Source organism: Erythrolamprus reginae, chromosome 2 (assembly GCF_031021105.1).
Source record: "Erythrolamprus reginae isolate rEryReg1 chromosome 2, rEryReg1.hap1, whole genome shotgun sequence".
Lineage (NCBI taxonomy): Eukaryota > Metazoa > Chordata > Lepidosauria > Squamata > Dipsadidae > Erythrolamprus > Erythrolamprus reginae.
In genome coordinates, this window is record NC_091951.1 from 89,552,769 (window position 1) to 89,576,962 (window position 24,194).

The 24,194-nt window shown below is 36.9% G+C and overlaps 1 protein-coding gene and 1 long non-coding RNA gene across 2 annotated transcripts in view; both read left to right on the top strand.

Moving 5' to 3' along the window:
- Window positions 1–23,284, top strand: part of STIMATE (STIM activating enhancer) — a 49,794-nt gene extending 26,510 nt beyond the window's left edge. Inside the window, exons 5-8 of the mRNA XM_070738622.1 lie at window positions 11,363–11,475; window positions 12,715–12,792; window positions 14,489–14,638; window positions 17,428–23,284. Of these exons, the coding sequence (XP_070594723.1) occupies window positions 11,363–11,475; window positions 12,715–12,792; window positions 14,489–14,638; window positions 17,428–17,544 (458 nt within the window). The 3' untranslated portion in view covers window positions 17,545–23,284. The remainder of the gene's footprint in view (window positions 1–11,362; window positions 11,476–12,714; window positions 12,793–14,488; window positions 14,639–17,427) is intronic.
- On the top strand, window positions 3,647–9,250 carry LOC139160576 (uncharacterized). The gene is made up of 3 exons (XR_011557964.1): window positions 3,647–3,665; window positions 5,662–5,702; window positions 9,191–9,250. It is a non-coding gene; the product is annotated as an uncharacterized lncRNA (long non-coding RNA).
- Window positions 23,285–24,194: the final 910 nt, after the last annotated feature.

Here is a 24,194-nt window from a genome sequence, read left to right on the forward strand (position 1 = left end):
TTGCAGTAAATGTTGACAGATTGTATGATTAAAAAGCATGAATCTGAACATTTATATATTAAATACATAAATTCGCAGGTTAGGTTAGGTTAGGTTAGGTTAGGTTTATTGGATTTATATGCCGCCCCTCTCCGCAAACTCGGGGCGGCTCACAACAATAATAAAAAACAGTACAGTACACAATACCAAATCCAATGCCCACCCATCCAGTTCCAATTGAAATTAATAATCTCATAAAAAGCAGTATATATAAAAAACAGGCACACAGTCAATCAATCAACAAAACAACATGGGCAAGGGGGAGGTGTTTTAGTTCCCCCATGCCTGACGGCAAAGGTGGGTCTTAAGGAGTTTACGAAAGGCAGGGAGGGTGGGGGCAATCCTAATCTCAGGGGGGAGCTGGTTCCAGAGGGTCGGGGCCCCCACAGAGAAGGCTCTTCCCCTGGGTCCCGCCAGACGACATTGTTTAGTCGACGGGACCCGGAGAAGGCCAACTCTGTGGGACCTAACCGGTCGCTGGGATTCGTGCGGCAGGAGGCGGTCCCGAAGATATTCTGGTCCGGTGCCATGAAGGGCTTTATAGGTCATAACCAACACTTTGAATTGTGACCGGAAACTGATCGGCAGCCAATGCAGACTGCGGAGTGTTGGAGTGATATGGGCATACTTGGAGAAGCCCATAATTGCTCTCGCAGCTGCATTCTGCACGATCTGAAGTTTCCGAACACTTTTCAAAGGTAGCCCCATGTAGAGAGCGTTACAGTAGTCGAGCCTCGAGGTGATGAGGGCATGAGTGACTGTGAGCAATGACTCCCGGTCCAAATAGGGCCGCAACTGGCGCACCAGGCGAACCTGGGCAAACGCCCCCCTCGCCACAGCTGAAAGGTGTTTTTCTAATGTGAGCTGTGGATCGAGGAGGACGCCCAAGTTGCGGACCCTCTCTGAGGGGGTCAATAATTCCCCCCCCAGGGTAATGGACGGACAGATAGAATTGTCCTTGGGAGGCAAGACCCACAGCCACTCCGTCTTGTCTGGGTTGAGTTTGAGTTTGTTGACACCCATCCAGGCCCCAACAGCCTCCAGGCACCGGCACATCACTTCCACTGCTTCGTTGATTGGACATGGGGTGGAGATGTACAACTGGGTATCATCGGCATATTGATGATACCTCACCCCATGCCCTTGGATGATCTCACCCAGCGGTTTCATGTAGATATTAAATAGCAGGGGGGAGAGGACCGACCCCTGAGGCACCCCACAAGGGAGAAACCTCGGGGTCGACCTCTGACCCCCCACTAACACCGACTGCGACCGACCGGAGAGGTAGGAGGAGAACCACTGAAGAACAGTGCCTCCCACTCCCAACCCCCCCAGCCGGCGCAGAAGGATACCATGGTCGATGGTATCGAAAGCCGCTGAGAGGTCAAGGAGCACCAGGACAGAGGACAAGCCCCTGTCCCGGGCCCGCCAGAGATCATCCATCAACGCGACCAAAGCAGTTTCCGTGCTGTAGCCGGGCCTGAATCCAGACTGCTGAGGACCTAGATAATCGGCTTCATCCAAGGACCGCTGGAGTTGAAGTGCCACCACCTTCTCGACAACCTTCCCCATGAAGGGAAGGTTGGAGACTGGACGGTAGTTATTAAGCACGGCTGGGTCCAGGGAAGGCTTCTTGAGGAGGGGGCGCACAACCGCCTCCTTATAAAGTGGCGGAAAGGACCCCCTCCCCAAGGAGGCGTTGACAATCTCCTGGACCCAGCTCCGTGTCACCCCTCGACTGGCCGAAACCAGCCAAGAGGGACACGGATCCAGTAAACAGGTGGCGGAACTCACAGCTCCAATGGCCTTGTCCACTTCATCAGGTGTCACCAAGTCAAACTCCTCCCAGACAGATGGACAAAGACGTTTAGCCCCAGTCACCTCGACTGACTCATTGTCAGTCGACTCTGTTTCACAATTGGAGTCGAGGTCCGCTCGGATCCGGGCGATTTTATCAGCGGCAGTGTTTGACAGGGAGAATTGAATGAATGATTGTCATTTGTATATACATGATAGAAAAACTAGAATAAGTATATGACAGAGTAATATATGACTCTGTGTACCTTGGCAGCATATTAATTAAAATGGAAAAATGAAAACCTTTTAAGATATGCAAACTTCAGTTAAAAAAGAAAGTAATAAATAGCATATGATTGTTGGAAAGACTAAATAAAAATAAGCAAAGTTCTATTACATGGAAGTGAGAACAGATTATGTCATTTAAGATAAAAATTAGAAAAAAAATCAGTGAAGTGTGTGAAAATGGAATAGATTATTTAAGAAGGGCTGAGGAGGAGGATGACAGGATCAGTAATAAATGGATACTGAAATGATGCATTCATTACAAAAATAAGCAAGCAGGACAGAAGACATTTGTTGTAAGTATTTGGTTAGAAAAGAAAAAAAGTATCAAACGCAAAACTATTAAAACTATTCAAAGTAGGCAAGTCAAGAAATAGGCACTGCAAGAACGATTCCAGGAACACTCTTGGTAGCCAGATGAATCTCAAAAGTTTTCCCCAGTCCCAACGTGTACTAAAAAAAAAAATCAAGATGGGCTTATGTCTTCCCTATTTCTCAGGACGTGTAATCTTTTCTGCAGGTCCTCCTTTAACAGCCCACTCCTTTTTTCCCTATCTTCATGTCCTTTCAAAAACAGAGATAGGAAGTAAGAATGACTGCGTTGAACCATGGGGGAAACTCTAGCTGAATAGAAATGAATGAGATCCACAAAGAAAGGGAGGTGAGAAATTGAAAGAATAAAGAGCAACATATGAAGTGATGTATGATGTATGTGGTGACAGCATGGATGGTTTGAAAGGATAATAAGATAATGAAGTACTTTGAACTGATTGGATATACAGTTGATTTAGCTCTTATTTCAGATCTCTATGGCTTACCATTTTCTTTTTATGCTTTGCATAACATAACAAACATAACATTGCAGAAGGCAATGACATAATGTGCATGCACATGCACACACACACACATTTTGTCATATGAAGTCTCAATAGACCAGATCCTGGAATTTCTCTAGGATGGACTGGATAAAGGGCTATTGTGTAACACCATCCAGAGAAAGGTGGTGGCCCGGTCCTCATATTGACTTGTGGATTGCTGGAACCCCTGTCCCAGCATCCCACTGCCCGTTGTTTTATCAAGGGGGTGACTAATCTGTGCCCTCCTGTAGTCCACAGGTATCTCACCTGGGACCTTTCCAACATCTATGTTAAGAGAACTGCTGCTCTGAGGAAAACAGGGGCCCTCTCTAGTTCCTTCCAACCAAACTCCATAGGCAAGAATGTCACACCTTCTAGGGTGGGTCGATGGCTGCAAGGAACCATTGCTAAAGCATACAATCTGTAGTCCCTTCCAAAATTCACACGGGTGACAGCGAACACAACTTGCAGCACAGGGATGACTGCTGCATGGTCACTGCAGGCTTCTCTGGAGGAGGTCTGCAGGGTGGCCACTTGGTCATCCCCATTGCCACTTATTAGGCACTATAAATTGGACACATTTGCTTTGGCAGAGACAGCATTCGGCCACCGGGTCCTTCAGCGTGTCCATAAGGATGGAGAGACCTCCGGCCAGGCTATAGGCCACCCATAAAGCAGCCAATTTTGGTATGTCCCACTGGATCATATCTCAACCCACTATGGAGAAGCGGTGCTGATCTTACCTGATACTCTAATAGGATTGAGATAGCATCCAGCCCCACCCAAAGACTGTCTGGCCTTTAACTGCGGGAAGTTCCATAATAACAACATGTCGAGTCTGGCCCCTCGTCTTCACCAAAAGCTAGGAAGCCCTAGCAACAGAGGTGTGGAATTTCAACTCTGACAGACTTAGTCCAATCAGTTGAACAGATGAGGTCAACCCATTCCTAGATGCTAACTCAATCCTACGAGAAGGAGGGTATCAGGTAAGACCAACACCCCTTTCATTTTTCAACTCTATTCCTAAAAAAACATTTTCAAATAATTGTGGCATATTTAGAAGACTTCTGTTCAGGAGAATATCCCAACTAGTTATACATGCCGATTAGTCATAACTGTATTACCTCCAGTGTCATAGAGAATATGTCTTTCATTTGCTGAGGAATGTAAGAAAGGAAGTCTTAGTGTGCTACTAGTCTTACCATGGCATCTGCCTGGTGAATGTATGAAAATAGAATGCCAGAATGATTCTTAAGTTCATGTAATGTTAATTGTAATTTTCTATTTACTTGAACATATTCCAGCTATAATATAGAAATATAGCTATTGAGTATATTCATTGTTTGGATTTTCCATACAGATATAAAACACTGAAGATGAGGGAAGAACATTAGGGATTAAATGAACATTTGGCTTTAAATGGCCTAAATGTTGTATCTATCTCTGTGTGTTCAGAAGAGTCCTTTTCTGAAAATTCAAGTGAAGGGAATCTAATTCAATTCAACAAAGCAGCCATTACTCCAGAAAACAGGATGGTTTCCTGTGCAGGATAAGGGATACTGCCAGTAACTGAACTCCATTTATTTTGCAGTAGAAAGGAGCTTCATGTGTTTTTTTTTTAAGTGACCAATCCCCAAGATTTTTTTAAAAAAGCAAACAAATCGTTTCATGCAGTCTATCAAGATAGCTTTTTTTCTCAAAATTACAAGCTTTAGACAGTAATGATATTCAGGCAACTTCATTTTACACTTGCCAAGAGGGAAGTGTACACTTGTTAATCTTCTACAGCCAAAAAATAATGAAAAAAGTATCATGCAGCATTTTAGAAACTAAGAAATTTATTTTCCCAGAATAATAGAGGACATTTAGCAGTAGGGAAGTTAAAATGTCAAAATGTAGTGGAAACACTTCATTTTCATGCTTTCTTTTTGAGCCTTCCTATCTAACGTTTAATGTTACTAGCTGTCCTGAGTGATGCTTGTATATTAGAAAAGCAATATATAAAATGTTATATAAATCAAATAGCATCCTTATTTTGTTTACACATAAAATACTGGAATACAGTAATCTTATAATTTGATAAAATTTGTTTTATCAGAATAGATTTTATTTTAAGAGGCAATGTTCAGTTTGATAATTCAAAAAGAATAGTAGTACAGATAACACCTGCTTTCTCCTATTGTTTTGTATTATATTTTTTTGGCTTGAATTGGGGGTGGGGTGTTATCTGTGAGTGTCCCTCCTGTCACCCAATGCTATTCTAGCTTCCTTCAGGGCGTGGCAATTGTGAAGGACACAAAGGATGACAGCAATATGCTGTCCCTCTTCTTATTTTTTTCCCTAATATAGGGACCCTTGTAACATTATAAAGTGGAAGGTTGTGTTGAGAGAGAGCACAGAGAGGGATTGGTATCTCACTGAATATTTATTTGCAAGGCAAAAATACCGAAACAATCTGAGCATGTCAAATATAAGAAGGGCGGGGACTGAAATATTGGTTTTCCTAATGCCAGTTACATGATTATCTGATACGGTGATGGAAAATGATAGCATTGTGTAGGTCAAAAGGAGAGCCTGAAATAAGTTAGTGGTCAGTGAATAGAATATTTTATTTTGTAGGTATGAATAATAAAACCAGCATTTGCTTGTCTCAACATTAACATAACCTTCCTTGAATTTTCAGATTGTTTGTCATCCATGAGCTCATCTGTTTTCCTGGACATGGTACTTGTTTCCTAGTGATTCAGTGTTTGTTGTTATTTCTGGATAATAAGTCATTTCTCAATATGAAAGCCTATTTGCATATAAGTTTCATTTGCCGGGCTCTCAAGAAGGAGTTGACACCATAACATATGCATGAGATTATAGCAGATTAAGTTGCACTTGATCAGGCTGTGTCAGGTATTTGGGCTTCTGGAGAAATGCTGCTCTTTTAATTGTGTACAAGATTATTTCAAAACAGAGCAACACTACTTGAGTTGAAAATGCATGCTTGTGACATATAACCAATTCTATTTTGGTTCACTGTAAATGCAATTCTGTAAAGGTTACACAGCTCAAGAACAAGTTAAATCTTTTACATTGTCTAACCCTGCCAATATTTTATCCTCTCTTTAACAGTTTAATCATAGTAACAGAGCATTTCATTTTATTGTAATAATATTGTAGTTAACTTCCATTTGAAATAGATCCATCAGCATTGGTTAGGATCAGTAATGGTTTCACAACTCTAGAAGATGGCTACACACAATCCTCTAAGTCTCTCTCAAACAGACAAGAATGCTTTAAAAAAAAGTGGGAAAGTGTCATTTCTGTTCTAAATAACCAAATTTATCTTTAAAGTAAAAAGCAGTTTTGTAATCTGGTTTCTTAATCCATTGTTAGTCAGTGGAGGTGTTAGTAGCCAATTTAGTTGTCCTGTGCAGAGTATGCATTTTATAAAACAGTGAAGTGACTATAAAACTGGACAGATTGAACATCAATTTCTGTTCCTTAGTTAGAATGTATCATTTTGCATTGTATTTAGCTTTCAATCTTAGAAAAATTCATCCTATTCCTCATGTAAAAACATATTTTACATTGAGTGAAATTACGATCAGGAAATTCCTGAAAATATTGCAGCTTTAATTTAACAACCCCTCATTTCTACAGAAATAGTAATACCAAACAGGTACATCAAATATGTGACGCTATCTACACCTTCAGAGGGTGAAAAGTAAAGGGCAGGCAATATATTGCTATAAAGACAATAATTGTGTCTTTCTTTGTACAAGCATTGCCTGGCTACTGTTTGGATTATAGAGGAGTCCAAATTCTTTGGAAGTAGTTTTGTAACCTTTCCAGCCAAGTGAGCATCCTGGTGAGCATCAACAAACATCAACAATTATATTTTGGAAATCCTCAAAAATCTCCTTTGTTCAAACTATGACACACTTTTACATACATATGGTATATTGTCAACATTAGACAGTGAATTCCTAGAACCCTGCTCTTCAAATAAAGTAGAACCCCTCGTTGTCATCCACTGATTGATGCTAGAGACACCTAGCTCTAATTCCCTTTAAATGAACTGACAACCTTAAAGATCCAGATACACATATGTAGCTTTAGATCATTATCAATCAAGTATTATGTTTTTGGCTTTTTTGGTTAACCATGTTCTCTTTATCTAGCTTTAGGACACGTGTGAAAAACAGGTCACATTTTAGATCCTATTTATTCAGAAATATTGAAAACATTCACAAAATTTTAAGTACCATTATTTATCACTTTATAATTAAATTTTATCTAATAGTCTAAATGGAAATGCAAGTTTATTTTCTTACTTTTATGAGAAATTATTCAAATGCTTAAGTATTATGTAACACAGATATAAATATTATAAACATCAAGACTAGCTAGTAAACTATCTGGAGTGTGTCTTTTAAAGTCTCTCCAGAAAAGGAAATGGCTGAGATCCATTTTGCATTACAGCTGTTCAAAAGTATTCGATTTTCCATTGCTTAGTTCTCAAGTTGAGCTCTGTGTCTGTATTTGAAGTGTCTTGGGGGGGGAGTTTTGTCAACAGTAGTTAATGTGTAGATCTGATGCCATTGTAATTAATTCATAGCATAGAAAATTGCATTTGCAAACTTTTAAATTTTTTCTTGTTGCTGATATGTTGTTCCTTCCTTTGATTCTACTCCACATTACCCAAGTCCTCAGCCAGATATTTTTTACAGATTTTATTTGTAGTTTAGGCAACATTTTTTTTAAAAAAAAAATAGATTTTTCAATTGTTCAGGGATTAAAATCATCAAACATTCTACAGTATTTTCAGCTAATCTTTAAAATAGTTACAATCCAGCAAACTTTTACATAGAATATCAAATACATTTGAAGAGATACACAAGGCAAAAAAACACAAATCTTAAATGGGATTACAAAACTTTTTCTAATAACTTCAAGAATATTTTAAGATTGAAGATTTGTCAAATTAAAATATTAAGGCAAGTTTTGAATAACTCCAGAGAAATTTCAATATTATTCTAAGCCATTTTTAAATGCTGAACTATTTTGTGTAAACTAAGTTAACTACAGGTTATTTGATAAACCAATATTTTTTATATAATAGGTAAAACAAGAATATACTCATCCACACAGTGAATAGAATAGAATAGAATTCTTTATTGGTCAAGTGTGATTGGATACACAAGAAATTTGTATTTTGTGTATATGCTCTCAGTGTATATAAGAAGAATGGAATACATTCATCAAGAATAAAAATATACAACACTTAATGATAGTCAAGGTTACTAATGAACTATCAAATCATAATAGGAAACAAAAACAATTTAATTGAAAGATACAAGCAACATGGTTATAGTAATAAGTGGGGTATTAAATTATATTTACTTTGCTCATACACTACCAATTTCAATATAAACCCTCAAACATATTTTTAAAAGCCAAAATAGACTATAAAATCCTAAGAAATAGAAATATATGTGAATTCCATTTTTATTTATTTTATTGATTTATTTAATTGGATTTGCATGCCGCCCCTCTCCGAGGACTCGGGGCGGCTCACAGCATATACAAAGACACAATAGTACAGTTAATCCAATTAATATACATAAAAATAATCTATAAAAATTCTAACTTTAAAAACTTTAGTCACGATATTGTCCAATATGGAATATGGCAATCTTCAACATTTTACCAGATTCCAGGACAAACAAAGCTGACTCAGTTTCTGCCAGAAAAAGATAAGAAACAGTGGGAGTAACTACTAAAAAGATTCTCTTCCAAGGTCCCTTCAGGGAAGAATCTCTCTCTCCTGCAAGCATTGACCCAAAGGAATACAATGTATTCCTTTTAGCCTTAAGTTATAACTTGCTTTGCAACCATAAAACCATGAATATGTTTTCATGTTTTTGTTGTCCTGTTGTGATTCCATAATCATTTTCATATGCATGATTCTTCTAAAACAAAATGTCTAAATGAAATAACATATACATTAACAAATTAAAGTACTCTTTTAATTTTATTAATTTACTTTTTTATTATTATTTTATTGTATTTGAAGTCCAATTAATTGGATCTCTCATTACTATGGTAGTAAATGGTATTTTTGAGAGCCACTTTGTGTTAGTTGATTGCGAGCAGTAATTATTATTATTGTTGTTGTACATTGTATTTATATTGTCTTTTAATTCCTGTTAACTACCCAGATTTGCATTCCTGAGATGGAGGGCCATGTAAATTCAAATAAGGCATTCTAGATAGAAAAATTAAGTATTTCTACTTTTTTGCCATTCAATTTCTCTCTCATGAAACAAATGTATACAATATTGTTCACATCCATGCACACAAACAAAGCAGATTAAGTAATATATTTAAAAACATCTATAAATAGAAAATAAATCTAGATTTTCAAGCACTGTATTTTTTTACTATAAGATGCACTGGTGTATAAGACACACCTTATTTTGGAGGGAGGAAAATGGGGGGGGGGTCTACTTACCAGGTACAGTGGAACCCCGACATAAGAGCTGCTCTACTTAAGAGCAACTCGAGATAAGAGCTGGGAGGGGAGAGATATTTTTGTTCTACTTACAAGCCCAAATTCGAGATACAAGCGCCAAGGAGCTGTCTCCTGAAGCCAAACGCTAACTTCCGCGTTCGGCTTCAGGAGACAGCTGCGAAGCGGCGCGCGTGTTTTAAAAGGTTGCAGCCGGCCTGGGGGGCTCGGGGGAGGGCTTGCAGCTTTCTTTCTTGCTCTTTTTCTTTCTCTCTTTTACCTTCCCTTCCTCTATTTCTTCTTTTCTTTCTCCTTCCCACCTTCTTCCCTCCCTCCCTCCCTTCACTCATTCCTCTCTTACTCTCCCCTTTCATAAGTTTCCTTGCTTCCTTCCTCTGTTCCTGTCCCTTCCCTCTTTCCTTCCTTCCTTCCCACCCTCCGTCCATTCATTCACCCATTCCTCTCTTGATCGCTTAAAGCCGGTCCCTGGTGCAAAAATGGTTGGGGACCTCTGTCCTACAGGATTGGGTGGCAGAGAAGTTGAACATATGTAAATTTAAAAGTTTAAGAAAGTTTACAAGTTAAGTGAAAGAAACTTCATTATTCATTTATATGTACATGTACATTTCTTCATTAAAAACATGTCTTTCTGCATAATTTAGACTAACTTTGTGAGTTTTTTGAGGGCTGGAACCAATTAAAATTATTTACATTAATTCCTATGGGGAAAAGTCGTTCGAGATAAGAGCTGCTCGACTTAAGAGCCCAGGTCCGGAACGAATTAAACTCGTATCTCGAGGTACCACTGTATACCTCTATCTAGCGTCCTTAGTCTGTACAGCTTCAGCATATTATTTTATCCCCTGGTTAGGGCTGAAAAAGCCTTTTTCAGAGGGAGTAGGAATGAAAACAAGCCTGCAAAAACTTAGGACTGAAAAAACCTTCTGAGGGAATAGGAAGCCAGGAAGATCACTAGCACCTAGTTAGAGCTGGAGGAAAGACTTTAGAAAAAGCTACGTACATTCAGAGTATTTATTTTATTTATTCATTTATTAATCCAATTTATATGCCACCCAACTCCTCTAGGATTGGGCAGTTTACAACAAATTGTAAGTATAAGACGCAGCCTAATTTTCACCCTCTTTTAGGGAGGAAAAGGATGCGTCTTATACTCTGAAAAATATGGTTTGTCTTTGAATGATTTGCAATGACTTTTGCAAACCTTTTTATTATTTCCAACTGTTTAACAATGAAAGCAACAAAGTAATTACTATTTATAATTACTCATCTAAAATTAGGAAAGCTTGTAGTTAGTAAGGGGGAATCTAACAAAGGACTCTGAATTCTAGGAGTCAAATTCCAGGGCCCAGAATACTGAAATACCATGTATGGGTCTTTTGCACTGGACATAACTGATAACTCTTCTTGTGAGCTATTTAAAACCACTGCAGCTGTACAAATTAAATCAATAAATAAAATTCTTGTAAAACATTTATTTATAGTGCCCTTTTAACAAAGGGCATAACAGCATGTTAGCAATAGCACTTTTTTTAACAGAGCCAGCATATTACCCCCACAATCCGGGTCCTCATTTTACCCACCTCAGAAGGATAGAAGGCTGAGTCAACCTTGAGCCGGTGATGAGATTTGAACCGCTGACCTACAGATCTACAGTCAGCTTTAGTAGCCTGCAGTACTGCACTCTACCCACTGCACCACCTTGGCTCTTGTACTATAAAGATGATTACTCACCGCTAAAGTTTATCTGCTTTATGAAGACCAACACTCTGATAGTTGTGCAGAATTTTGTGATTATATCTCAACGCAGTTGTCAGCTTGTTTAGCAGATACCTGTATTAACCATTTGTGTTTTCTTTTGCAGGTGACCCATTGCAATGCCGTGCTTGGGTAGGCCAGTGCGCATTGTACATAATTATCATGATGTTTGAGAAAATGATCATAATTATAGTCCTCCTAATACCTCAGTGGAAAGAGGTTTGAAGCTTTTTGTTTCTTATTTAAAACTACATCCAATAATAAATGAATTAGCAATGTATTTTCTGCAAGTGTGCTGTGTTTTCCAATTTGGTCCTTCAGATCTCAATGCCATAATTAGGAAATGGAGGATGCAGTCCAACATAGTTGAAAAACAATAGACTGGAGAAGATTGAATTAATAAAAGTAATAAAGATATTTATAACTAAACCTTTGGTTATCCTTATCAGATTTTAATATCCTGATTTCACTACATTACTAAAACATAGCTGTGCTTCTGTTCAAATTAGTAAAACAATATTAAGTTCAAGAAAGCAAATTCCAGCTGAAAGTTATAAAAACTTACTAAGTGAAATCAGTTACGGGGGAGCTATAATTTCCCATTGATATGAAATGTCCAGGTAGAACCAAGACATTGGCCTGAATGGAATTGCATTTGTTGACAACTCTTAAACTTTGATAGAAGTGAACACTAAATTATAACAATATACTTACTGGATTATTTTTTTATACTCTCTACTACATTAGATATTCTTCCATTTCTCACTTGTTTTTCTCTTGAAACATTTTCTGAATAAAATATACACATATACAAATTATCACTGTATAATAGGAACTTATATTTCTCATTTTTTGTAAATAACAAATAAGACAAGTTATAAAATGTATAGTTTATTTGACAGAGTTTGGATGATGGTCTATGTAAATAATCACTTAAAACATGAAACCTCTGCTTTAAAGGCCACTTCACCATCCCTATGCATCAATGTCAGGAAATTAAATCATTCCATCATGCCGTAAACTAATACGAAAGGTATAAAGATTAGTTACTTCTTTTCAGATTAATACTTACTGAGCAAAATTGTGCATGAAGCTGTTGGGAAAGTTGGTGCTATGATCTGGATGACTTTAACAGCTGAGACTATATTGTTCAAGGAATTAAAAATCAGTAATGTGATTTTAGCAACTGCTATTTAATCGCTATGATTAAAGCATCTTAATGTTAGTATGCACATTTTGTACGAGCATTTAAATCATGTACTTAAAAGTAAGTAATGCAAGTTTATAATGTACTAAAGAATCACATTTTAATTTTGTTGATCTAAGGCATTGTTTCCTGCCCATTTTATTCTTCCCAATTGTGTCCATTAACCTACTACTTCATGTAGTGCCTGTAAAAGCACAGAATTCAGTTTTATGTAATTCCATGATATTAACCTATTTTTTTCCTCTTTGCAGATAGCTTTGTTGAACCCTATAGAGAATCCTGAGTTGGAGTTGGCTATTGTGATGCTGATAGTTCCCTTCTTTGTAAATGTTGGTATAAATGACATCTTCTGAATATTTTATTTGTTTTGCAATATTTGGAGGCCAAATATATAGTGGCAACATCCAAGAGGCCTATATGCTAGCCACATAAGTTGGATTTGTTTAGTTTTTACAATACTAATTAATTATGGTGTGTACTTTGTGAACCTCATGTATGCATAGGTATTAGATTATTCCTACATAAATGTTTTCAAAATGTTGATTGCACTTTATGTTTGTGATTTTAAGAAAAATACAAAAGGAAATAATTGTAGGTTACCGCCTTCATTTTCCTTCCATGAATGGAAATAATTATTAGTTGATACTAAATTAACCCACAAAATAAATATACTAATGAATACAGCATCACTAAACAGAAATATAATTTCAGAATTTATAAACACAGCAGTAAAACAAAAGGACAAAAGAATAAGGGCAATTAAATTAAAAGGGCTGAAGTAGCTAAAATCTCATCTATCATTAGCTGAATTGTTTACATTTTAAACATCTGTAAATAGTACTTCAGGATGCTTTCAGAATATTTTTATCTGCCGATTTAAAAAATGTGGAAATGAATCCTGCAAAGATGTTCAGTTGCTTTGTATGTTGTTTGATTGTGATCAAATACGTGGTCCAGAATGACAGCCGAAGTCAAAAGAGAGTTTCTTACTTTGTGGTTTTGCAGGACTCAGGTTCCATGCTAGCTCAGGAGTATATATGCACATTCATGAAACAATAGCTACAATTCAAAACATTATCTACAATACATTTATTTTGCATTCTAGACATTTTTACTGTGCCAATGTTTTTTTAAATACTTGCTTCGGCATTTTGCCAGTAGTTTTAGTAGTTAACTAGCAGGATTTTATATTTACAGATTCTCTAACACAATTTACAAATAGTATTTTTAAATACATTTTGTTAGTCTTTCAGTTCTGTTCTTTCCAATATCTACTGTATTTTTTGTAATATAAGATGCACCTTTTTCCTCCCAAAAGGAGGCTAAAAATTTGGGTGTGTCTTATACTCTGAATGTAGCTTTTTCTGAAGCTTTTTCCCCCAGCTCTAACTAGCTGCTAATGATTTTCCCAGCTCTTCTTACCTTGCAGGCTCTTTCATTCTTACTCTCTGCAAAGAATGTTTTCCAAACCTTAAGTCTTTGCAGGATTTTTTTTTCATTGCTCTACTTGCTCAGAATGTTTCTTTCCAGCCCTAACCAGGTGCTAACAATGTTCCAAGCTCTTACCTGCTTGCAAGCTCTTTCATTGTCACTCTCTCCGAATAAAGTTTTTTTTAAGCCCTAACCAGGGGATAAAATAATGTGCTGAAGCTGACCAGACTAAGTACGCTAGCCAGATGAATATTTGATAGGCAGATATTTTTCCCTATTTTCCTCCCCAAAAACTAAGGTGGGTCTTATACCCTGAAAAATACAGTAGATACCATACTTTTATGGGGATAAAATAGACTTTTGTGCCACTTGCAAATTACAGGCTATTGAATAACTATTGAAATTCTTTTTATATGTTTTGAATTTATGAACTTGAGAAAAGAATTAGTGAACTACAGTTTTAGGATTCCATCATTCTTAATGAGCCATATAATTGTGTAAATTTAGATAGAGGTTTCTATACTATAAATTCCTTGAATCTCATAACTGTCCAGCAATATAAGAAAACTTAACGTGACTTCTTCTTTTTAATAGGCATTAATGTTTTGGGTTGTTGATAACTTCCTTATGAAGAAAGGAAAGACAAAAGCTAAACTTGAAGAAAAAGAACCAGGTCAAGATTCAAGAAATGGGAGCAAAATCCGATATAGGAGAGCAGCATCGCATGAGGAATCAGAGTCAGAGGCAAGTTCTATTTTTTATTTATTTGTTTATTTATACTCCCCTGTTTTCTGTTCATGCTAAGCATCAAGGCAGCTATGGGAAGTGAATAAAACATGGAAGTAAAAATTTAAAAGCAGACTTCAGTTCACACTTAACATCTGGCAAATGAGTGAAACTTTAGTCTTCTCCTTAAGGTATAATGAGTAGCTACAGAAACTACCAATTATTGAAAATTAGAATACCTGTAAGTATGCCTCCCAACAGCAAGGGCATCTTCAGAAAGGTGCCTGCTGCTGATCTTAAAGATCCAACATGCCTCTAATAGGGAGAATATCACTCAGATAGTCAGACCTAGGTAACTCAGGGCTTATTGATTGCAGGAGTAATCATGGCTGGTTCAGTAAATGTAACAAGGCAGACTTGCTCCTTGCAAGATCTGTCTAATAGCAACTGAGAACGTTCAGATTTTGGACTTCTCTTTCAATGAACTACAACAACATTTAAAGCAGCATGCAACTGGAGCCTAACTTCCCAATAACAAATAGCAAGTATGTTCATAGAGAATGGAGCAGACATAGCTTTTGATATATAACTGGACATAAATTGCACGGACATTCTTGTATCTCTTAGAAGTTAAAAGATACTGGATTTTAGTGAACTCTCATACAAAACTTCCAAACACATTCTGACTGACCTCCAAGATGAAGGTACAGCAATATCGCATTACGTTGCCTCCATGGTAAAAGACCTAGGAATAGCCCTCTTCTGAAAAGTGGATACTAAAAAGCCAGAATGGAATTTGTTAAAATGAAGGTTGACAAGCTTTAGTCCTTCTGGGACCTTTGAACAGATGAAAGCTTTTTGGTAAGTTACAGCAACTCTGGGTTCACAGAAGAAAAGACTGCTGTGAAACTTGAAGGAATCTCCACAATATTATGGGGTGTTATTGCTACCTCCAGCACCAGGGCACAATGAAATCAGAGAATCACTTAGGGATTTTAAAATAAAACATAATGCCCAGGGTTTTAAAGCTATGTCTTGCTCACAGGTCCTCTAGCCAAAAAAAAAAAAAAAAAAAGGGAGCAAAAGCATACAGTACATTTAAGAAAACCCAAGAATAGTTGAAAACAAATATTGGACTTCTCTGAAGGGTCCTGCTGTGAGTTCTAATCTGAATCCAATAGAACATCTATGGAAAGAGCTGAAATTCATGATTGGGAGAAGGAACCCTTCAGATCTAAGTCAAATGGAACAGTTTGCTTAAGAAGAGTGAACAGACTGCCATTTGGGAGGTGTAAAAGTCTTGTTCAGAACTATAGAAACATTTTATTGTAGTTATTTCCTCAAAAAGGCAAGCTACAAAATATTAGGTTTTGTTATTATATTATTATTATAAGTAATAATTATATCAATGCTATTTTGGTGTGTTTTATTAATTACAAGAGTATGTTAAATCCTAAATCAAAAGCAAAGTGTCTGTTCTGTGGACTCTGGAATAAAGTACGGTGGATATCATTTGTACTGTTTTCAGTTTATTTCACTACAAATTGGGATTCTGTGGGAAAATGTTGAGGTGCAGTAATATTTTGGCCACGTCTATAGATGGGATACCAATTATTTATTGAAGTTGAATTGTAAGGGTTAGTAGAATTGGAAGTCAAGATTTCATATCAACTTACTCCATAGTTCCAAATGGCTTCCCCAATCAATTTCATGCAAATATTAAACATGTAAAATAAGACACGACTCTGGGATACCACAGATTAACAATTTAGATCAGGTTTAGTTCAGTTAAGACCAATCCCATGTCCATAGGCTGCATGCAGCCCTGGACAGCTAGTAATACAACTCCACAAGATTGTAAACTTTTAACATCATTATGTGATTTACGTACATTAATTATATTGTATATATTATATGAAACCCAAGACAATTCCCCTTTACTCAATGAGGCCCAGGCAAGCCATCCATAGTTTAGGCAATGAATAATTGCCTTCTAAATCAATTTCCCACCACAGGACAATAGGAAACACAGGTGCCACTGCAAAACAGTCCAATCCCACAATGATCCACAGCAGAACTATTTATAATTCCAAGAAAACAAGTAAGTCTGCATCCCTTCCCAGCCTCAGATGCAGTCAGCAGCATAATTCAGTATTAGAGACCAATTAGAAGCCAAATTGAAATGTTTCTATATATATTGTTCAGATGTATCTGGAGTGGTGAGGTACCACTTTCTTAATCAACTTTCCCAGAAACTAAATATTTGAGTCTGGATTGCAGTTGCCTAGAACTTCTGATCAACCAAAAGTGCTTTCAATAGAAACCTATAACTTATCTCACTCAATTAGACAGAGATCACATCCTGCCCCCAAGAGTTCCTAATAATTTCCTTAGCTTTATTTATCCTGAACTGCTCAGTTCAGAGTCTTTGTATGTCTCTCCTTCTGCACCATATAAATTTATATCCTAAGTGATTTCAGTATAAATTATTATTATTATTATTATTATTATTATTATTATTGTATGCCACCCCTGATTATTATTATTATTATTATTATTATTATTATTATTATTATTATTATTAATTAGACTTGTATGCTGCCCCTCTCCGATGCTTTATATGCTTATAAATTAAATTCCCTCAATTACAGCTAATATGTTCAGAGAAAATAACCAGTTTAAATTATACTTTAAGAAATCATGAAAGATAAAGCTACAAGTTATTTTTAATGTCAAAATATTTGTTGAGCTATCTTTAAATGTGTGAAATTTGGTTTAATTTTAATTGCATGTCTTTTTGTCTTTAGATTCTAATTTCAGCAGATGATGAAATGGAGGAATCTGACGTGGAAGAAGATCTTAGGAGACTGACTAATTTAAAGTCTGTTAAGAAAAAGAAGCATCGCTTTGGTCTGCCTGTATGACAGGCTCTGCAATCTGGATACTATCAGGATAATGAGGGATCTGTCCACCTCAGTGAATTTTCACTCGGCCATAGGATGCTTATTGCCTCAAGACTGTGAATCAAAGGGAACACAGACCATTGGAAACACTTACCTGTTCAGTTGCACTATGGAAAATATGCAAGAATCTCTTCTCAATGCGTGTTCACAAATTCTTGTCACCACTGTGATTTGGATGGAGTAGAGCCTTCAGAACACAGGCATAGAATACCATCACTTCACTGTGGTTCCTGAGTGACACTCTGAAAATAACAGGAGGATTGTCAAACTTTGAATCAGTATGTTTTATCACAAAAAACTCCAGATTTTTGCAGCGAACTGCTGAAGCAGAATAGTTTTACAGTTACAAATTAATGTTACCTATGGAACTAATGGACTGCAAAGATACTTTTTTTCTTTTCAGATCTCTTCTAACCTGTTTAAACTTTTATATTTAAGTTATATTTTCATACTGGGATATTTAAGGAGTCTGTCAAAGAAATTGTACTGTTGCTTAATGTGTGTGGTTAAAAAGATCAGATGTGCAACAAAAAATGGGTTTCCATTGTCTATATCACATAAAGAAGAATAGTGCAGAGACAAAGGGAAGTGGCATCTGATTGCTTTCTAGAATAAGATGCCCTTGCTCTGAAGAGAATCTGAAGCAAAGAACAATGAAGTGGCAGCAGCGATTACTTTTGAAGCAGAGGTGTTGTTCTGTGTGTATGCTCAGCACTTTAGTAGAAAAGCAACAAATACAGGGTTTTCTTCTGTATATCAACTAAACACTTAAAGCTATTTTGATAATAATGGTTTCTTCAGTATTTGCAAATCCTTTGATCTCAGAGCAAAACTATTCCAAAGCTTCAGCAAACATTCCTTGTTTTCAAAAGCTAATGTAGTACAGATAAGAGCATTTTGCTTCTTCTGAGTGCAGTTCAGCTGGCTACTAAAGAGTCCATGAATTACTATGGCTTATTCTCCTTTTTTCTTTTCTTTCTCTTTTTGTTAAGCCCCTTTTCAGATGGCTAAGTCAGAGTCAAAGCATAGCATAAGGAACATATCTGGTGATTAATGTTAATGTCATTATGTCATTAACATTAATTTAGGGTTACTGGGAAGTGTCTCTGTTGATGAACTACTTATAGGCCTGTTGTTAATTGGGAAGTCTGATAGCCCAGTTCATTGCATTGCAGTGATGGCTAGTGCCTGTTGGTTTGTTAGGGCAGAGGAAACTAGCCAGCGGTAGGAAGAGCCAGCTAATTCTGGTTTTGTCCTCGTCCTCATCCTCATCTCTTGTGATGACGCTAAAAATATTCAACAATGTACAGCAGTACAATTCCTTAATATTGACCTGAAAAGATTAATAATAACATTTTATAAAACAATGGGACAATGATGTATCAATGTACTTGGTTCTCCAATCTGTTACTTTTTCTAACCATTCCATTGAGTATCTATTCCAGGAAAGACAAGGGTAGAGTAGTGCTGTCCATGTACAGGGAGAAGGATGTCTTAAGAGTGGTCATCTTGACATGTTTCTTAGTTTTAATTTATTAAAAACTAATGGCTTTCCCGTTGCTGTACTCTGCTCTGAAATGGGCATCAAGAAATAGCAGACTGGCATATAGTTCTTTAACTCTCCTTTAAATTACTCTAAGCCTGTTACAGCAGCGGATTATCTATTCTGTAGAAGGTCATACTTATACTAGTTCTGAAAACTTGCTGTACCTCTGGGAATGAGAGAAACAGTGTTAAGCACAATGAACACAAATTCTAGATCAAGGGTGTCAAATCTGATCATATCCGGGGCCATATCATGATGTATTGTAATTGTTTTTTTGCTTTTGCGGAGCTGGGGTGGGCGTGGCCTATGCCGGGCATATTTGGCCCACGGACCGCCAGTTTGACAGACCTATTCTAGATCTAGGGACCTGAAATTTTTAACTCCTGTCTTTTTAAGAATGGTCCCAGAGATTTCCTTCTAGGTTTTCTACTGACTACTTTCTACTAGGTCAGTTTTATCCTTCCACATACTCTATTTATTTTATGTCCCAAATACACAAAAAGCCCAAACCAAGGACTTTAAAAAGTTAACAAAATTTATTTCTTATTTACTGCATAATTATTTTTTAAATCAAACTAATGCTGTGCCAAAGCCTGCCTTACAATTCCTTAAATTTTCTTTCTGTCATATTCTCGGGTTTCTTGAGAATTACTTCCCTTAATAATGTTTTTGTTGTAAAAAGCAACTACTGCTATTTTCTGTGATATGTTTTTCTATCATTCATAAATTTCCTTGACTACTCACCCTTCCCAATCTGAAAAGCAAATGTGAGGCCAAAAATTGAAAAGATTGGTATATAGTTCAAGATGAGACGTTTAAATGCAACTCTTGGCCACCACACCAAAAATAATGCAAGAACACTATACCAGAATCTCTCTAAAATTGCTTTTGAAAATATTTTTTAATAATTTAAATTTAATCATTTTTAAATTTTTCTTCAGATACCAATAGAAATAAAATTGCAGAATATTTTCCCCCAAATGACTGACATAAACACTGGCTACCAAACCTTTTACATATCTAGTGTTCATATTGTAAGTATGCAAACTTTCACTGAAAATCTTAGTACCATATTTTTCAGAGTACAAGATGCACCAAGGTATAAAACGCATCTTAGTTTTTGGGGAGGAAAATAGGGGGGGAAATCTGCCTACCAGGTATTCATCTGGCTGGCATCCTTAGTCTGGTCAGCGTCAGTGCATTATTTTATCCCCTGGTTAGGGCTTTAAAAAACCTTCTTCTGGAGGGAGTAGCAATGAAAAAAGCCTGCCAGTCGGTAAGAGCCAGGAAGATTGTTAACACCTTGTTATGGCTGGAAAAAAAAGCTTTCCGAAATGCTACATACAGAGTATAAGGCACACTCAAATTTTCAGCCTTCTTTAGGGGGGGAAGTGTGTCTTATACTTTGAAAAATATGGTACTTGATATCTTCTTTCTTAATCATATTTGTTCAAAAAATAAATCAACACTTTCTCCACTTGCACCCCTGAATTCCAGATGTATTTTCCCCTCAATAACTGTTGTAATAGGACCCTTCCAAGAAGAAGAAACTGCTCCTGGTGTGTATAAACAACACTATACTGTGTGTGCTTCTACAGTTAGTCCACATATCCTACCCTGGCATTAGCATACACTTCAAAACACTATTTGCAACCATTCTGGTAAACTGACTTTAGTATATATCTACTAAAAAGACTTGTGAGGGTGGGAAAGACAGCACTCGAGGAAAGAAAACATAGATGCCTTCCACATTATCCCTAATGTAAAGAGAGTGCCTGGGGAATAGCTACATGTTTAAGGACCTTCCTAAAGTATGGGGAGACATACTCCTCCCTACTTCATTTTCTTGAAAAGAGAGGCTTCCTTTGTTTTTACCCTCTTCTCTGACCATTGTAAGTTGTTTTCTGAACTCTATCAATCCAATGCCAAGAGATTTACTGAAGAGCAAGATGGCTAATCCTTTGTAGGTTGTGGGGTGGCAAGGCCTGACTGGGGGCAGATAGCCAAGTTACAAGTGCCTCATGAGCCTTCAGGGGCCAAACCCCATTGATTGTTTGTCTATGTTCCATGATCATTTTAATCAAACAGCAAGAGAGGTCAGGAGAAAAAAATAATACACAGAGAGAGATTATATTTTGAGCCTTAAGTATATTCATTGCTAGGAGTTCAGATCTTTTCAAAGGCATTTTGTGTAGTTTTTCTATGGATTCTTTGTTTAAGAAAGGAGACGCTAAAGAGGATCCTAGCTTTCAGAGAAATCATTGGGCTTAGGATGCAAAAGTAGATTCTTCTCTGTTGAGTGAGGTTTTCTCCCTTTGGGGGGGGGTTGATGGTAATTCTAACGTGAAGCGTGTCTACTACTCTTAGGGGATGTTCTCAGGGTCCTATTTTAGAGGAGGACAAACCAGAAAGTTTTGTCTTATTCTACAGTATATTTCCGGGACATTCCTTATTTGTGTTTAGATGAAAAGAAAATCCAATTATTTATTTGAGTATAACACTAAGAGAAGCTCCTACGATGTGACAGGGCAGTGCCCGTGATTAATATTGCTTTCAACCATACCGTTTTTTATGTTTTTACTATATAATTCTAATACTATGAATCACTGTTTATCCACCGTGATATTTTAAAGCAGGTTTTGTTGTACCAATTCATTAAGTAGATGGTCCTAAATTGTATGGCAGAATGAAAACTCAGAAAAATGGATTTTTTTAAAAGACATAATGAAACAAACAATGCCAAACACCTGTTATTTTCTGTTTGCCTTATGAATTTTAATAGTGTGTGTCTAAATGCAAAAACAAGCAACCTTTTATCCAGTGATGTCTATTGTGTACAGACTACTTTTAACAGTTGGGATAGGTGTGTCGCTGCCGGGGAAGGGGAGGGGTGTCTAAAACACCAAACCCAAAGCCTTAAATGTGTTTAATCAGTCCATTGTTAAACAGAGTTCAGATTTACTGTTTTGTGTTGAATGGCATTGCCCAGCAGCCTGATTTGAATCTCAAAAGAAGGAATAGTATTCCTCTTAAGTATGATTCTATCAGTACTCTTTTGTAAAATAATGCTGCTCTTTTTTAAAGAATCTGAGATTCAGATCTTTCTACACTTAGAAATTTGTAATAGAATGTTGAATTTGCTGGAGCAAAATGGTAGCCTTCCCGTTTCCAAATGACTTAAGAAACAAAAATGAAATGATCAAGATTAGCATCCCTCATGATATCAAGACTTCTGACAGAATTATATTAGAAATCCTGTGGCCATTAATGCAGCCTTCATTTTTTTAACTTCAGTGTTTTAATGTCTCCCCAACTACTCTTAAGTAAAAAGTAAAATGTCCTGTACAAATGTTGCTGGTGAATCATGCCCTAAGTTTCTCTTCAGGGAAAAGACCTCAAACTCGTTGAATTGTGAACCAAACTAAAGCAATGCAAAATGTCCCGGAGCCATTCTTTAACAAGCAGGAGCTTAGGTTTCCAGTTAAGCCTTGCTGGAAAAGAAGGGGGGCAGAGCCAGAATGTGCAGCCTTACATTTTCTTCTTCACAAGCTGGGTCTTTGTGCTTTTTGTGCATAGCAAATTGCAGATTGTAGCTTCCATATGTCAAGGGCGATAATGGCGAGCACACAGATTTCAGCCACATTGGTCATAGGAGACTTGCAATGCATCAAAACTGTTGATGTTCAGTAGATGATGGGGAAATTGTGGTTTTAGATATAGAAATATCTTGAATCTTTTTTTTCTTTTTTTAGTTAAAGAGGCATTTCAAATTCACGTGTCCATAAAATGGGAAAATTTGAGAGAATGAAACTTGGAAGCCCACTAGAAGAGGGGGTCAGAACAATGATTTTACCAGTTCCATCCCTCTTCACGTCTGGCTCCATTGTTGTCCCATGAAAAAACTTTTTAGAAAGCACAAGGCAGAAGGAGGGATAATAAGAACTGGATCCAGCCATTGCTAATTAATACACAATGCTAGTTAATTTGGGAGGGGGGGTAGATTCAAAATGAAAATGAATATCAGCCCTACAGCATTTAAAAAGGAAACAATAAGGCCCACCAGATCATAATTTTACTGTTGGTATTTTATGAAAATGAAAAGCATATGTGTTGTACCTAAATAATGGTTTACAATAAAATCTGATTTCATACAAATCTGTCATTACTTGTCTTTAACACATGACCTACAGGTAATTTGGAATAGCTTCAACTGGTGGCAGACATCAGTCATAGAAACCTGATGCTCAACCCTCTCCTTAACAAAGGATCAAATTAGAGCATGCCAGATCAATCAAGCCACCACTCCAATGAAGGGGAGGGGCATTATCATGCTGGAGGTGGGTGATGGACCAATAACAGATTCCACATCTCTCCTGTACATTCTCGCTCCCCATCTTTGTTATGTCCTATTTTTATTTTACTGATAAAGAAATAAAGAAAGACTAATATAAATCTATTTCAAGGTGTTTAGCTCTCATCAGCTAGCCATACCCTTCTGGGATCCAAACTTGGGCTGCTTGCCATGTTAGGCAGTTGCTTTAACCTCTATACCACAAGTTCTCCCTGTATCAGCTGAACGAGAGGAGGAATTATAGTATTTGATTTGGGGGAATTAGAAGTAACTTGTAAAATATATTCCTGTATTTTTTTTCAGAATTAAAAAAAGTATGCAAATGTCGTGATTTTTATTTTTTTCCCCAAACAAATCATGCCAACCCCCCACAAAGATAGTTGGTTGACAATTTGAAAAAAAAGACAATACTCAGAATTTGTTACACAAGCTTTCAAGATCTCCAAATCCAATCAGTCAAGTGATATCTGTTTCTTGGAAAAAATGCATGCACTGCTCAACAAGTTCTTTTTCTGTGAATAAGAGGAAGTATCTAAGCTCACCAATGGGCTTTCTATAGATCCTCCCTGTAGCATCTGCTATGTTCTCTTCCTTGTCCTGTTCTTTTGGAGTTGGGTGACTAAAATGTGAAGAACTAAATGAATAATTGAAAGGAAATGAGAAGCTGGCATGTTACAAAGCAAGTGCCAACTTTTGCATCACTAATATTCCTAG